The sequence below is a fragment of the Odontesthes bonariensis genome, chromosome 22 (assembly GCF_027942865.1).
Source record: "Odontesthes bonariensis isolate fOdoBon6 chromosome 22, fOdoBon6.hap1, whole genome shotgun sequence".
Classification (NCBI taxonomy): domain Eukaryota; kingdom Metazoa; phylum Chordata; class Actinopteri; order Atheriniformes; family Atherinopsidae; genus Odontesthes; species Odontesthes bonariensis.
Window position 1 is genome coordinate 6,875,791 of NC_134527.1, and position 17,163 is coordinate 6,892,953.

The following is a 17,163-nucleotide window of genomic DNA, read 5'->3' on the forward strand; positions in this document are numbered from 1 at the left end:
GGGTACTCAGGAGCATTTGATGAGTAGCTAACAACCCCTTTATTATTCCAAGCATGTAGCTAGGAACCCTGTTGCTGATGAAAGCTTAAATGTAGCTTAAACAAGTGTTTTAGACAAGAGTTGGATCAAATTTGAACTCCTAACACCAGGAATAAGTTTAATCTTAAATTAACTTAGTTTAGAGTTACAACTAACTCTTTATGTAATATATTGCATCACCATGGAGAGTTCACTTTTTATTCTAGAAAAAGTAGTAAAAAAGATTAATTCTGTGAGCAATATGTTAATTTGCCATGCATATAAACTCAGATTGAACAGATTTTAACTCACAGAAAGTTCATTGTTGAGGCCAGAACAGGACTTCCTAAGGAATCTTTATGGTATTTCAAGATGAAGGCTAGTGTTGCTAATCCTGACATGGCTGAGTGGATACCGTCCTCATTGTATGAACATACAGATGTACTCTTAATTCTAAGGGTAGTTCTGATGCAGAGCAGTACCTCAATAGTTAGGTATGTATTATATGCACATATATGCAAGTCTAATTCATAAGAAGTATATCAAAACACACACTGTTGCATACTGATGAGAACCTCAAAGCTTGACGTCTGAAATGAACCGTAAATAAACAGTTACACCACTATTGGTTACTCATTCTCTCTACTCACTCTGTAGACATCTCACATGTTGACCAGTCAAGCGTAATGTTCAGCTCAGACAATTATGCTTATTATAAAACCCACAATGTAGTCAGTAATGAATTCAAAGAATGTTAAATCTAATCCCACAATCTACAGTCAATTTGTTCTGCAATTAAACACAGTATGTTTGAAAAACATGCCGCCTTTTTTTTTTTTTATGTGTGTGTCAAGGTCATAGCGTGTCTTCGGGGATCCATTTCATATATGAGAAAAGAATGTGAATAAGGGGCTGCCATCCGCTTGCTGCTGTTTGAGTCACGCTATCTAATAAGCTTTCTCTGCTCCCCACAGACTCAATGTCATTATGGAGATGCATTACCTGAATCCCCTTACCCTCCTCTCGCTTGCTTCTGTTCTTCTTTGTGCATCTCTGAACAGGCCATTAGAAATGGATTATAGGACATTTTCCCAAAAGAAAAAAAACCCTGATGACCTCCTGCCAATCTTTATAACTAGACTTTTATGTATCATTCAAAGGCATAATACCTCCCATGACTCCTGTCAATGATCTGAAGGCACTGTGTGCAAGTGAGCAATGCCTCGTCTGCACAGAGTGGTACAAATATTGTTTCTGTGGTATAAAAAGAGAATAAATACCTTGCATTTAATCTACACTTCAACCAACACTTTTCAAAAAACTAAACTCTTAAATTTTGAAAGATTTTGAAGTCTAACACCAACCAAAATACAGGACTGCATCCCATTACATGGCTATTAATTCTGGTGAAAAGGCAGAGTAAAAGGGACTTGATGATGATGGAGGAGAAAGTGTGATGTGTGTTTGTCAGCAGCAGGATGATTACCTGCCACAGGGCTTTCTCAGGCTAGGATGGTAATATGTTAGCAGGCCCGGTGCCATGACATTGACGGGGCAGCCACCACTGTAGTCCTCCTTCGCCCAGTCCTTCAAAACAAAATAGGCTGATGATAAAAGACTGAATTATTTCACGGCACAGAACAGAAAAGCAAAACGAGAAAGTAAACAAGTTGAATAAAAGGTCCGAATAGATACAGTACAATTTATTGTAATCCAGTTCAATCAAATTAATTTTAATTGTATTCGTAAAATGCAATTTTTCAAAAATTTGCCCATCTTAGGATAGCAACAGATTTTAAGTCTATGAGCCAATCCCTCGTCCCATGCAGAAACCGAACAAAGGGAACAAAAACAGCAATAAATTAATGTAGTGTGCTCTAAGTATGATTCTAAAATGAGGCCAAAGACTTTAAGATTCGGAGGGTCATTTTTTGCTTTCCTTTCCTTTTCTAACTTTGATTTACAAACGCACTTTCAGACAGTGCTAGGAAGTAGACCGTCTCTTTGATTGGCGAGGAACTGTAAAGACAGATTAAATTCATTTAAAGTAGTACTGCATCAAATCTGCACTCTCAAACTGGTAGCCACAATGGGATTAAGTGTAAATATCATGTCTTACTACTCTACACTTATTTACTGCACACTCCCACGCAGCAATCAAACACAGATTTTAAAGAGACATCATAACTACTTAGGGTCGGAGTTGTCCTGCAAAGCACACCAAAGATTAAAGTGATTGTCTTGAAGATGTAATTTCTTTTATTTTTTGACTGGATGGGAAGGAGGTATTAAATAGTAATAATAAAAAGGATTAAGTATGCAGGAGACACAGAGAAGGACAGTAGAGATGAAGATATCAGAGAAATAGAAGAAAGAGACCAAACGAGTGTGAGGGAGGAAGATGGGCATCAATCAAGCACAGAAAGGCTGCAGTTGAGTATGATGAGGAAACGGATGATGAGAGGGAGACAGATGATCCCACTGCAGGAGCTAATGCATGGCGTAATATGAGGTCTGTAACTCCAGTGCAGCAAAGTACCCTTTCACTTAGCAAAATCTAATACTTTTAAGCTATTGTCCAGTTCCCTCGAGTTGAAAATGCATATAATATCTTGCTTTATCTGTTATTATGATCAAACAAAAAAAAAATTGACAGATCTGTTTAGCAATTTCTTCTTTTTTTTTTTTTAGGTACATCAACATTCAGAGGTGATGCAGCAGTGCAGCGTTTGTTACCCGACCACACAGTACGGGGCACCAAAGAGAAGCTTGCACTCTAATTGCAACTGTTGTTGGCTTCTGCTTCAGTATTCCCTGTAATGACCTGATTAATTTAGCCATTAGCTTTGAGAATCCTGAACTAGACTTGTTTGAAGCACTTTGCTGCACATCTTAACAACCATCGCATAGTGTTTCCTTTAAAGTAATTCTGCTCAGATGTGACAGACGTGAACACTGTTTTTTTCCATTACTGAGAAAAAGGAGGGACTCTGTATCAACGTGAAGTGAAGTTTTTTTGTGGATTTGTTCTTGTTGAACCCATTTACCCATAGAATGTTAATATGGGGATGCCACCTGTGTGAACTGTTCAGGATCCAGCCCCTGCCCCTCACAGCATAACCATCCCCCTCCAAAGCAGTCCACCTACGGGAAAATCTCTACTTCGTAAATATTCTATTGCTCTGTGGTAATATTCGCAAACATCAACCTGCACTTTTCTTTTTTAATGGAGATGAAGGGAATTAAAACCCCCTCAGCCTGTTAAGCAGACAAGATAAGATAAGGAGGAGAAATTAAAGTCATGTTTCAAACTTGTGGGTTTCCTCATCTGTCGCCTGAAATAAATCTGGACATGAGTAATTAGCACAAAAGAAAAGACAAAATGGCTACCATTAAATCCAACCAAAGCTTTTACCAATTTGACTTAATTCAGTATTCTGTCATCACTCAGCTTTGAGTTACTGTACCTTAAAATTGTGATTTTTTTTTTAGTTTTAGTATATTGAGTAGATAAAGTAAAAGCATGATGTCACTCAATGTTGCTGCCTCGAGTTTCTTTGAGATAAATTCCCATTGCCTTTCAACAGCACAGAGTATACAAAACAGCTGAGGACTCATAATCGTATTTCTGCATGATTAATGCCGTGTTTCACATTCTATCAATGCATGCTGCATTTCACATAATGGAGCTAAATAGCTACTCTGTTTTAAATGTGACACAACATGATTGCCAACATTGATGGCTCATGTGTGTGCATAAAGTTCAGATTTTGAGGCCCCACCACCCTTTGATGGATTTATCATGACTTATTTCATTTGGTCGTATGTTTTGATGTAAAAAGATTTTCTGTGCTTGAGTCTGCCTCAGTGAACTGATTCTTCTGCTCTACCAGTTTAATAATAAATCAATCACTGCAGATATCATCAAAATGCATCAACATCCTCTCCTTTTTCAATTACATGCATTGACAGAAACAAACTATCTGGAAAATTGGCTAGTAGGTCATGTAGTGAAATTGGATCATCTCAGCTTACAACTCGTATTTAGCTAAATTAGACCCCTTTCGCGTTTTGTCCTCCTTCCAAAATTGACCTTATGGGTCTTTTGTTACTAGAGGCAGAAACTACCAATAGTTATGTTAACAAAATATGGGACCTCTGCTGATCATGAGAGCAACTACATGTGAAGTGTAAGGATGGACCTCCACTAAGAAGACAGTGGCATAAAACGAGGCTCGTATTTTTGTCTTAACCTAACCAAGTAACTCGAACCATAACCTGTTGTTTTGTTTACGAGCAACTAAAACAAAGAGCAAAACGATGTCCATGAAGGTGACTGGTGCGTTGTAAAAAGAATGTATTTTAAATCAAACCATTGTTTTCTAACCATCACCAACTCAGGCTATTGTCCAAAACCCAACCAGGAAGTGGCTAAAGTGTTTAGTAAAGGACTGCCATGTTATATAGAACCAAAAAAAAAGTTGACATATGGTGGTCTTGTGCACACTTCCCACACTTCTTCTTGAAGAATCATTTGAGAAAGACATGCTCATATTTTCCTCCTGCTACTTGTATGGGGTCACAGATTAAAGGACGCCATTGTGTCTTATTTAGGGGTACAAACAAACAACGTATTTAGTGTTTTCAGTTGAGGGCTATTTCTGCTGTACCACACTATGATTTTTCAAATATTTTACTTTATTTTAGTTTTGCACACATAGACATGGAAGTAGAAAACACTTCTACCACTGAAGAACTTACTTTCTCTTCATAATGGATTAAAGATGCAGCCTCGGGACCAAGATATTTGACCAGACTGGAAAGCACGGCTTCTCTTCTTTCTCCAGCCTGCAAACGGTGAGAACAGGCAGTCCAAATTTAGTATCTTCAATGCACATATATTCAATATTCACCACTGAAAACTTCAGAAGCACACTGCTGAGTCATGAATGCATATCATGGTGTAGCAATAGCAGCCCTTGGACTAAAACGGTTGAGAATCTCGACTGATGCGCAAGGTTTCTTTAAATAAAATCCACCAGGTAGCAGAATGACGTTGATCAGCAACTTTATTCCCTTAAATCCTTACAGCACCATGAAAACTGCATTAAAGACATAAACACAAACATTTCATGATTTCGTTCTCACGGTACGTGCAAATAATATGGTGATAAATAAAATCTTGATTACTCACAAAATACAAAAAAATATATATATACACAAATATGGGACTTCCAGTTTAAATCTCATTGACAAACACACCTCGCTGCGCTCTCCAAGGAATGCAAACAATAGATACGATGGTCATTTCAGTCATTAAATGGGCAAATTGGCAAATCCAATAGTCCTTTCTTCAGTCATCAAACGCCTAAGACAAAAGTCAACATTGTGCAAATTAAATACCACGTGGCGATAATAGTCCGACAATCACCAGTATTGTTCACCTGCCGGATGGCTCGAAGGATGTGCCAAAATACGTAGGCGCTACTGTGGCTTTAGAGGAATCTGTTGTTTCTCAGCGTTCCTCTTATTTCATTTGTTTGTTTGAAAGACAACAATGAACAGGAACTAAATACACAAGGACAAAATAGAAAAAAATAACTCCCAAGTTCCCACTCAGTTCACATTTGAGAGAATATATAAAGTGATCAAGTGGCATCTCATGGAGGGATTAAATAGTTCACTAAAACCAACAGAAAAACAGGTATAATCACTGCAAACAAGATTGGAGGATGGACTTCAGAGGCATTTGTTATATGGCCAATTCACTCATTTCACCCAGTGGCTCTGAAGAAGAGAGCCCCCTTCCATATCCTCCGTCGATCCTGCAATGGTCAGCTTCTCTTACAATCCTTTTAGTGAAATACTGTACAAAGAAAGGATTAGTGGTTGCTTGTCTCTCGCAAAATCTGACGACAGTGGTTGGGAGAGGGGTGGATGTTTATCGCAGAAGCCACATCCTCCTTCAGAGCATTTTACCCTCTTGTTTTTGACGACACAGACACAGAGTTCAGGGTGGTCAAAGTTTTTAGCTTTTTGTCAGCCTGCAGCACACATAAGGGACACATAGCTGTATGTGTTCCTCAGAGCTGGACTGCCTAACATTAAATACGGCCAATACAATTACCAGCAGAATCTGGAACAGTCTTTACTGTAGGTAGTAAAACTCAGATTCCATTAGGGCTCGCTTCACAGCAGAGCCTACAAGGCCTGTCAAAACAATACCGCTTAGCTCGCATATCCAGCTTTTTGCAGGCTTTGGTGAGGGGTTAATTGCTGGAAGAATTGCTTGTTCTACAGATATTTCATTTATATAGAACACACACATCTTAATAACTTGTTACTAAGGGCTGGATAAAACAGTGCCAAAACATGAAAAGAGTTCTACTGCAGACCTTTTCAACAAGGGGCATCAGTTCGCTGTCAGTTTGGATAAGTTGTCTGATGCTAGCTATGTAAACTCATTTCATCTTAGCATTCCACATCACTCAGATAACATAACTGCCACTGATGCTAACCTTGCTAACAAGACATTTAACATGTGTCCACATAAATGTACAGTTACAAGCCTGACCTGTCAAAAAAAGTTCCATACACAGCACGACCATTCGTGTTGGTTGTGCATTAGGCGGGAAAAAACTCCTTTTTAAAAGCACACGTGTTCGTATGTACTTAGGCTCACTGGCAAGGAGAAGATGGACAAATACTAAATACTCTACAGTGCCGGTGGGTAATGAGACAGTTGGAAACAATTACAAGAGTGAGAACAAGACAAAAACAAGAACGAAGATAAGAAATGTTCCAAATAAAACAATGAAGAGTTAAAACTGCTGGCTAAAACTTGACACCATGACATAAATGAGAAATCCTGTTTTGAAGTCTCATTTTAGATCTACAAGGCCCATGGCCGCTAACGCATGTCGGTTATATTGCTCTTCACAGAGCCACCAAGGTCGTTTGCAAAAAAGGCTTTTTTACCTCACAGAACAAGGGAGTTGCGAATCTAGCGTGGCCGTAGTCGTAAGCTCAAAAATGGTAATTGAAAAGAGCCTGGTGGCTTTGAAGAGAGCATAGATGGGTTCAGTTCTCCATCGGAAATGGGTATCAGCAAAGAATGATTGCCTTGATGAAATATTTCTGAGTGCCATCTAATCAATTTATATTTCATCTCATTGTACTCTTAACAACCTGATGTTCTTGGTATCATTATTTATGAAAAAGCTAGCTCTCAAGTCATGCAATTTGCTTCTTTTTTTTTTTTCTAGTGATAATCTGATACATCATTCAGCCAGCGAGGGTGATAATACCCAAACAGAACATTTCAGTAAAATATTTACATATTCTAGAAATAAATATTCCAGGACAGACACAAGAGGCAGGAGTCAATCTGAATAACTGCTTGTGACAGCTTACATCAGGGCTACCCAAATCCGGTCCTCGAGGGCAGACGTCCTGCAGGTTTTGGATGTTTCCCTGCTCCATCACACCTGATTCAGATCGATGCTTCATCAGCTGGTTTAACGACCTTTTGAAGAGCTCCATTTCATCTGAATCAGCTGTGTTGAAGCAGGGAAACATCTGAAACCTGCAGGACGTCGGCCCTCGAAGACCGGATTTGGGTAGCCCTGGCTTACATCTTTCAGTACGTAAGAGCAGTGGTCTGAGACTTAGGGAACCCCCAAAAAAAAGACGGATCACCATAAAGCATGTTGACAGATGTCTATCTAGACATCTACATGCCGCTTCAGCTGCCCTCACAGCGCTGCCTTGGAGCCTTGAGCTGGAGCTAAAAGCCTCCATATGCAAATATCTGTGGATTTGGGTGAAGTTGAAAAGCTAATAGGCTTTAAACATTTTTACGTAAGATTAATTTTAGCAATGCAAAGTCTGCAATCCCCAAAAAGGAATCCAAGAAAGTACATGAGAACATAAAAAGGGAAAATCATATGGACTATTAACAGCGGCATTATGTTTTAATGGCCTACACTGTGCATGACTGTAACCTTTATGTCCACTCACATCACATGCTGCCATGCTTTTCTTCTGTGCAGAAGTGGAGCAGAAAGTTGTGGTTAATTATTTAGCACGCTGTGCAGCACGGCCCTGCAGGGTGACAGCCACGCCAGAGCTTTGTAGCAGGTCAAGATAATGACTAAAATGTCAAACAACGCCAGGGGCAGTGCTGGATTTTAACTATTTAAATTTTTGTTATTTTTTTATTTTTTTTATGTTTATCTAATTTTTCAAGAATTGAAAGCACAAGGACTAAACTGACGTGTCAATACAAAAGCAGAGGAGGGAAAAGAAAATGATCTTTGAAGGTAGCGTGTGCAAAAAGTGTGAAAAGTTTACAGCTGTAAACACTAGTAGATTTTATTAAAGGCAAATGTAACCACAGGCATGAAGGGATTTTAAGCGTGAACAACCAACGTCAACAAAGCTGCAGAGAATAATTACAGGAAGTGAAGTATCACACGTCCTAGAATTTCTAGGCAAAACTGTTGTCGACTCCAAACTGTGGAAAAAAAACACACAACTCATGCACTGCTTCTCTTTTGGACCGCTTAAAAATGCTGTTACGTCCAATCATTTTCTTAATCATTGCGAGCTGGCAGCAGCCCGCCTCGATCGCAAATGCAATTTTCTTAATGCTGCTCTCAAGAAACATCATTTCGACAATGCAAATTATGTAGCCTTTGTCTGCACACATAATGGAAAAGAGGCTTAACCTTAAACATGCAAAATAATCAAACGAAAGACTGATAAGGATAGCATTCAGCCGCAGCTTATCCAGATTTCTGTGCTCGTGGGAAACGTTTGAAGACTTCATTTACCTAGCACTCATGACTTCGTCCAAACACAAAGCACGTTGTTTCCAAGAACATGAATAGCTCTCTCCTTTGAAATGTGCCATGCTTGTCCAAAATTTAATGCACCGCAAACCAGTTTCTGTTTCAATTTTTAGATTGAATGCAATAAAGATGTCCATTATTTTGCTCATTTCCGATTGGTTTGCATCATGACTTTAGAACTCCAATTCCAAAAAGGTTGAGATGTTTTCTATTCATTTCATTAAAATAAGATCAGAGCGCAATGATTTACAATTCTCATAAACCAATATTCTACTTTTAAAAGAGCATGTGCAGAACATGTGAGACATCTTACAATTTATTGGAAAACATAATCTCAGATTTGATTTGACTGCAGCAACACATCACAAAAAGGTTTTACAGGGGCAACAAAAGGCTGGAAGAGTAAGATGTATTAAAAGGGAGACAGTTGGAGGAACATGTTGTAATTTATTTAGGTTAAATGGTATCAGGAAAGCAACACAACTGAGTATAAAAAGAGGCAGAGTCTCTTAGAACATAAGCAAAGGTTCAACAATCTGCCACAAACTACAAACTGTTTAACCATTTCCCAATAATGTTCCTCAACGTAAAATTGTGAAGACTTAATTTTAAATGGCTGCAATCTTTGGGCTTTAAAAATAATGGTCTGAGCCAAGAGGAAAACTGTTCTGTGGTAGAACAAAAAGCTAAATTTAAAAACAAGATTGAAAACTAGATCATGGACGCTGCATCCTTCGGACAAAAGAGAATAAGGAGCATCTTGCTCTTTTATCAGCGCTCACTTCAAAAGTCTGCCTTTCTGGTGGTAAAGGGGTGCATTAGTGCCTACAGAACTGACAACCTGCACATCTGGAAAGGTACCCTCCATAATGAAAGGTATATACAGCTTTTACAGCAGCATATGCTTCCATCCAGATGCTGTCTTTTTCAGGGAAGGAGTTGCATGTTTCAGCAAAACAATACTGAACTGACCCGCCTGCAGTCCAAACTTCTCCCTGAGATGTTACACAGTGGTGAGCGAAGCTCTGTCCCAACTTTTTTTGAGATGTGCTGCTGGCAACATATTCAAGATTAAGTCTCAATTTCAGTATTTGACATGTTTTTCTATGTTCTTTTGTGAACACAATATTGCTTTGTGAGATTCACAAGTCATTGGATTCTGTTTTCAAATACATTTTACACAACATCCCAACTTTTTAAAAACCCAGGTTGTACACGAGATCATATCGAACTGCAATAAAAGTAATGTCCTAAGCAATAACGGCATACAAGCTGAGAGCAAATGTGTTTAAAGTTAGGGTAAAAATAAACAGATATTTCCATTACCTCTTTAGTACACCAGTGAGAGGCCTGCTCAGCAGAGATGAAGCCTACAAGAGCAGCATTACCCTGAGGGCTGGTGGCGTCAAAGGTAACACAGAATGGGCAGTCAGCTGAGGATCCTGCCACTATTTCTCCTGAATAGCCCTTCTCCTTCCAAAAAGCCTGCAAAAAGTAAATGCCAAAGTTTACACAAACGCAACACTAAAATAAGTCATTAACTTGTTAATAACAAATCCCCCTCATTAAAGAACTCTTTTTGAACTGAGATTAAGTTTTTATTTTCTTGGTTTTCCTCCTGTTCCCGGCTTCCTGGAGCGGCCAATTATTGATGCAGCTCACCTGTGACGGTCTGATTGCCTACTGCTCTTAAGCCTGGGTCTGTTTCTCCAGTTGGTGCCAGTTTGTCTGCTCTCATGTGGTCTAGTTTGGTCAAACTGATTTGGTCTTGTGGTCAGTGAAGAGCTTTTGTGTGAACTTTTTCTTTTGTTTTTGCATCAGGAAGAGGACTGTCAAACTTGGATTGTTTTCACTGAGTGCTTTTCTCTTCACGACTGGAGTCAACAACCCAGAGCCTGGATGAGGAGCATTTCTCAGTTGTTGTTTTTTTCCTTCAAATCAGTCATCACTTACCTTTTTCAAGCCAGTCTGCACAACCAATTTATATTTACTGACTCAGCCCAGCCTGGTCAGTAAATATTTTCTTTGATGGAAACTTTCACCTGGAGATTTACATGTGCTCTTCCTCTCCGTAGACCATCTCAGCCCTTCGTTATTTTCATTTTTTTACCTATCCGCACTGTGGACCAACACATCTTTTGGACCGTTGCATCTAAATAATTCAATTGAGTCGATCTCCAATTAGGTTCCTGCCATAGAAGAAACCCTAAGAATTCCAGCTTTGTGACAAAGTTTAACACCAAACCCAAACAGAAAAAACAGTGGCTTAAAATTTTGCTCGCCACCGGAGGAGGGCTTGTTTTTTTTTGTTTTGTTTTGTTTTGTTTTGTTTAGTTTCTTAGCTGATGACATCTGGGAGAGGCCTCCTGCAACACTATGTCTATACAACCATAACATCTGTGAGACTGGTGTCCATGTAATGCTAACTGCTTGGCTAAGTACTCTTGCCCGGACTTCTGTCAGAACAAATTGAATTTTTTCAAAGCTCATTCGAGCCTTTTTTTTTTTTTTTTTTTTTTCACTCATTCAACAGTATGCTCGTACAACATATTTCGCTCAAGGGCCTATCACCTCCCATAAGCTGGTAATGTATTCGATTTGCGAGTGTGTGTGGCTTTCAGCCAATGAAACATTTCAGGTCCTTCAAAAATCACTTGACACACATATTGGGGTTTTACTCCGAGGAGAAACATCATGTGCTATGGAGCCACATGGGTTGATGTGGTGCGAGTTGTGATGCATGCTAGCTGAATGGCTTGAACAAGTCATGGAAGAGAATTCAATTCAATTCAAATTCAAAAATACTTTATTTATCCCAGAGGGAAATTAAATGTTGATGTAACTCAATTAAATCAAAGAGTTATTATAGATGCTGATGGCTGTGGGCAGGAAAGATTTCCTGTAGCGGTCCGTTTTGCATCCAAACTGAAGAAGCCTTTGACTGAAGAGACTCTGTTTTCTGATAACAGTCTCATGGAGAGGATGTTCAGGGTTGTCCATAATTCTCTTGATTTTATGCAAAATCCTTCTTTGCATTATTGTCTCCAGAGGTTCCACAGTCGTCCCCAGAACAGAACCAGCCTTCCTTATCAGGTTGTTGAGTCTTTTTAGGTCCCTGGTTCTGATGCTGCTGCCCCAACAGATGACGCAAGAGGAAATGACGCTCTCAACAACAGACTTGTAGAAGATCTGCAACATCTTGTTGCAAACCTTGAAGGACCTTAGCTTCCTCAAGAAGTACAGTCTGCTCTGTCCTTTCTTGTAGATTGCTTCACTGTTGTGTCTCCAGTCCAGTCTGTTGTCCACATGAACACCAAGGTATTTATATTCCTCAACCACCTCCACTTCTTCTCCCATGATGGAAACAGGGTTTGATCTGACCTTGTTTCTCCTGAAATCTACAATCATCTCCTTTGTTTTGTTAACATTCAAGATGAGATGATTGTTCCCACACCATGCCACAAAGCGGTCCACCAGCTCTCTGTACTCAGCTTCTTGTCCATCTCTGATACACCCGACAACTGCAGAGTCATCTGAATATTTCTGTAGATGACAGGAGTCTGACTTGTACTGGAAGTCTGAAGTGTACAGAGTGAAAAGGAATGGTGAGAGTACAGTCCCCTGTGGTGCTCCTGTGCTGCTGATCACCTGGTTAGACACACAATTCTTCAGTCTGACAAACTGTGGTCTGTTTGTCAGGTAGTCATTAATCCAGGTGATTGTTGAGGCCTCCACCTGAGTCTTCTGGAGTTTCAGACTAAGCAGATCAGGCTGGATTGTGTTAAATGCACTGGAGAAATCAAAGAACATGATCCTCACAGTGCTGCCTGCTTTATCCAGATGACAGTGGGTTTGTTGAAGCAGGTGTATGATAGCGTCTTCAACTCCAACTCCATGGCGATAAGCAAACTGCAGGGGGTCCTGATATGTGCTGGTTTGCTTACACAGGTGGGTCAACAGGAGTCTCTCCAGGACCTTCATGATGTGGGATGTCAGTGCAACAGGTCTGTAGTCATTGATATCTGAAGGGTGAGTTTTCTTTGGTACCGGAACCAGACAGGATGTCTTCCACAACAGTGGTACCTTCTCTTGGGTCAAGCTAAGGTTGAAAAGGTGTTGCAGAATCCCACAGAGCTGCTCTGCACAGGCCTTCAGGACTCGGGGGCTGACACCATCTGGACCTGCAGCCTTGTTCCGGTTCAGTCTTTCCAACTGCCTCTTCACCTGACTTCTAGAAACAGAAAAGTGGGAGGGGGAGGCAAAGGGGGCAGCAGCATCTCCTGATTGGGTTGATGACAAACTAGTGGAAGCAGAAGAATCCATGACTGAGGTGGAGGTGGAGATGTTACAGGAAAGCTGTGGGTCAGAGGAGGATGGGATGTCTCTTTGGCTGGGAACAGGATGGGAGGATGGTGAGCTTGTTCCTGAACTGAACCTGTTGAAGAATGTGTTCAGCTCATTTGCTCTGTCCAGACTTCCATCCATCCGATCCTCCCTCTGCTTGAGGCCTGTGATCTTCTTCATTCCTGACCACACATCTCTGATATTGTTCCTCTGCAGTTTACTCTCAAGCTTCTTTCTATACACCTCCTTGCTCTCTCTGATCTTGACTTTGAGCTGCTTCTGTATACTCCTCAGTAACTCCCTGTCTCGCTCCCTAAAGGCTCTTTTTTTCCTGTTCAATAGTTCCTTTAGCTCACTGGTGATCCAGGGTTTGTTATTAGCGAAGCATCTCACTGTTCTGGTGGGGATGGTGTTGTCCACACAGAAGTTTATATAGTCAGTCACACACTCAGTCATGGCATTAATGTCCTCTCCATGTGGCTTACAAAGAGAAATCCAATCGGTTGCATCAAAACAACCCTGTAAGGCTTCTTCAGCTTCCTCTGACCACTTTCTAACAGTCCTTTTTGTGACAGGTAGTCTCTGGACAAGGGGTTTATATGCTGAACAGAGAAAAACAAGGTTGTGATCTGATTTACCCAGGGGAGGTCTTGATTTGGAAATGTATGAATCCTTGACATTTGTGTAAAACAAATCCAATGTCTTGTTTTCTCTGGTAGAGCAGCTGACAAACTGTTGAAAAGTTGGCAGTGTAGCAGAGAGTGAGGCATGATTAAAATCACCAGATATTGCCACAAAAGAATTGGGGTGTTGAGTCTGTATCTTAGCAACAACGGAACTGATGACATCACATGCAGTGTCGGCAACAGCTGAGGGTGGAATGTAAACAGCCACCAAAACAACACTGGTGAACTCTCTTGGCAAATAATATGGACGAAAACTTACTGCCAATAGTTCAATGTCAGGACTGCAGATACGACTCTTCACAGTAACATGTCCTGGGTGACACCATCTGTTGTTGACAAGCATTGCCAATCCACCCCCTTTCCTTTTCCTGAAGCAGGCAGTCGTTCTCTGGTTTGGCAAGGAGGGGTGCTTTAACACGAATGCAGATTTCAATACAGAGGAGAGCAACTGCCCTGTCAGCAGCAAATAAGAATTTGGCTCTCTTGCACATGCAATGTGTAGCCTGCTGGCATTCTCATGTAATAGTAAGTGCCTTAAACAAACCACCCACAGTGGCTTTTGCGCAGTGCACTGCTTTGTTTCCGCATCAAATGGCACTTCGTTTGAGTTCTTTTGTTCAAGCATTTTTATTTCATAAAGATAAATTTCATCCATTAAAAATTTGTAGTTTTTGCATGACTTCAGACTCCGTTTAAATGTGAGCCAAGATGTGCCTTCGTTATGCACATACATTGCTACACAACTACAGCATACATGACACGTTAATGAGTTGTTTTGGCCATATTTCATGCTGTTGTAATGTTCGAATCTGTAAAGGCATTTGATGTTATGTTATGTTAATCTTGCTTGAATGGCAAATGTATGTGCTCCCAGGCTTTTCCCTTTTCAGTGTTGTAAGTAAATAGGACTTATATCTGAATGACTGAATGCAAATACTTTAAAAGGTTGGATAAGCCAGTAATGCAACCGATCTAATGTCTTCATTCCTGCATGAGCATCAAAAGCGCTGGACTCAACTTATATCTTTCCTAAATTAAGAAGCTTTAGTGCCTAAACCTGATGGGGGTATTTAGTTTCCTCAGCCTAACCATTTGATGCTTAAATTTTCCAATCAGCGACTGAAACCGAACATAAACTGTGAGTGAATGAACTCATGTATGTGGGTCATACATACATACTCCACCTCCATCTCCTTTGCTGTCACTTGCTCACCTTTAAGTAAAACTCCAAATCTGCTGCGCTCGTGTCTGATATTTTTGCCACCCACATTCCCGTGCACATAGAAACTTTCTGCTTATGTCAGAGACATCGCAAGTTTATTTTTATCAATAGATCAATTGAAGATGGCGTTGTTGCTCTAATGCTAAAAGTTGAATCCAAAGTGGAGGTTCCAAAAAACTGCAGTTTCTCATATTGCCACTTGAAGCAGGCTCCAGAAGCAAGGCAAACTCAACAGATCCGTTATGCATCAGAGAAGGGTGTGGTCACTTTGATGGACTGGTGTGTACCGTGGGTAAAACCTAACAGTTGTTCAATGTGCCATCTTGTTCTCTCTTTTAAATGTCATCACTTATCACGTCTGTCTTCAAAAACCCTGCGTGGCAACATCCATTCCAAACCTGAGGCTTTAAAGTGGTAGTTCAAAACCTTTTGGGTGATGTCACAGCGGCTATGCACATAGGTCTTGCCCTAGCAAATAAGCTACCACTGGGGAGTGTTGTCAAAGGTCATGGAAGAGACAGATGCAATTGCCAGCCTAAGGCTGATCCAAGGACTCAGATCTTGAGAGGGACAAGCTGGTGCCTCAAAAATTTCCCCCCAATGTGGAGATTATCCAAAGCAAGAATGCAGACTTGACTATTCATGCCGAAAATGCAAAATCCAGAGAATCCCAGGGGGCTGCTCAGCAGTACTCTGAGAAAGAATTCTCCAGCAATCTGTTATCAAAGAGTCTATGATTTCTTCTGGTCATGGGTTTTAATGTGAGATTCACTGAAATGTTTCTGCCAGGGAGTCAGGAAGTAAGACGGGAGTGTTATACAGTAAACTCACTTTTTCGCTCCCATCAGTGAGGGTCGCTGATGGTTTTTGATGCCCTTTTTAAAAGGGCAGCTGGAAATTCTTTCAGCACTTCCTTTCAAGCTGTTCGCAGTGAAAACGGTAATGCTTTTTTCCAAATACCTCCTGGAAAAGGGTGACCAAAATAAGTTTATAACACCAACGACCCTAAAATACTACAACGGATTCAGCCTATTGTCGGCAACTCTATAAAAACATGAATATTTCTTTGAAGACTATATTTCCATTATATTCATCATTAAAAAAAGGGCTTGATAAACTCTACAGTCATAGAGCAATTAATGACTAATTAATGTTTTATCCTGTATAGTCTTGTTTGGTTTGAGAAACCAGTCCCATCTGATCTCAGATTTCATAACATAAAAGTGATTCAGTATATATTACAGGTAAAGGAGCACCTTAAGTTCACATATCTTTGCACAACCCTTTATCCTTTGAAACAAGCACATTTTACAAAAATATATCAACAAAATGTTCGTGATAATACAAGGTCTACAGCAGATATAAGCTTTCACGCCACTGTTGAGCTATTTGGCTCCCTCTCTAGTGTAAAGGGGTTCACATTCAATGCCATGTCTGTATTTTCAAGCATTAATGGCTTTTTTTTCTCAGGTCTTGAAAGTACATCTCAAGGACACCAACCAAGGTGAGAAGCATGCAAATTAGCAGCCCTTGCACTATTCCATCACATTTTTTAATAAGTTAGCATTGATCATGGCCAGTGTCCTACTTCATCTAAAATACTGACACCATGGATTGTGTCAAGGGCACATTTATAAGATGATGTATATTAGCTATTGGAACTGGCTGAGATCAGATCTTACTGCTGATCGGTGTATGCAAACAGCCACAGCAGCACTAATGATCTTTAGCATGGTTGAAAAAAAAAATGATAAAAAAAAGCATTTTGCTTTATTTTTCTCTTGTAAAAATTGCATGTCTCAAATGTTTTGAACATCAAACAAATGGAGAATACAATGACAAAAGATGAGGAGGCTAGAGTTAATTAGAAAATAAACTAAATCAACAGAAAGGACTAGAAATTACAGTAAAAGCTGAGATAGTGTTTTGTGGCTTCTTAAGACATCCGAAGCTCTTTAAAGTTTAAAGTAGTGCAGAAATGCACGTCTATTTCATCCAAAACCACACAACAGCAGACAACACTGGCGAGGCACCACCTGAA

General features: G+C 40.1%; 1 protein-coding gene across 1 annotated transcript in view; it reads right to left on the reverse strand.

The window, feature by feature from the left end:
- The window catches only part of LOC142373086 (putative flavin-containing monoamine oxidase A), a 52,410-nt gene that overhangs the window by 12,721 nt on the left and 22,526 nt on the right, over positions 1–17,163 (reverse strand). Inside the window, exons 9-11 of the mRNA XM_075456154.1 lie at positions 10,197–10,355; positions 4,780–4,866; positions 1,505–1,605 (exon numbers count right to left, since the gene is read on the reverse strand). Coding sequence (XP_075312269.1) covers positions 1,505–1,605; positions 4,780–4,866; positions 10,197–10,355 — 347 coding nt within the window. The remainder of the gene's footprint in view (positions 1–1,504; positions 1,606–4,779; positions 4,867–10,196; positions 10,356–17,163) is intronic.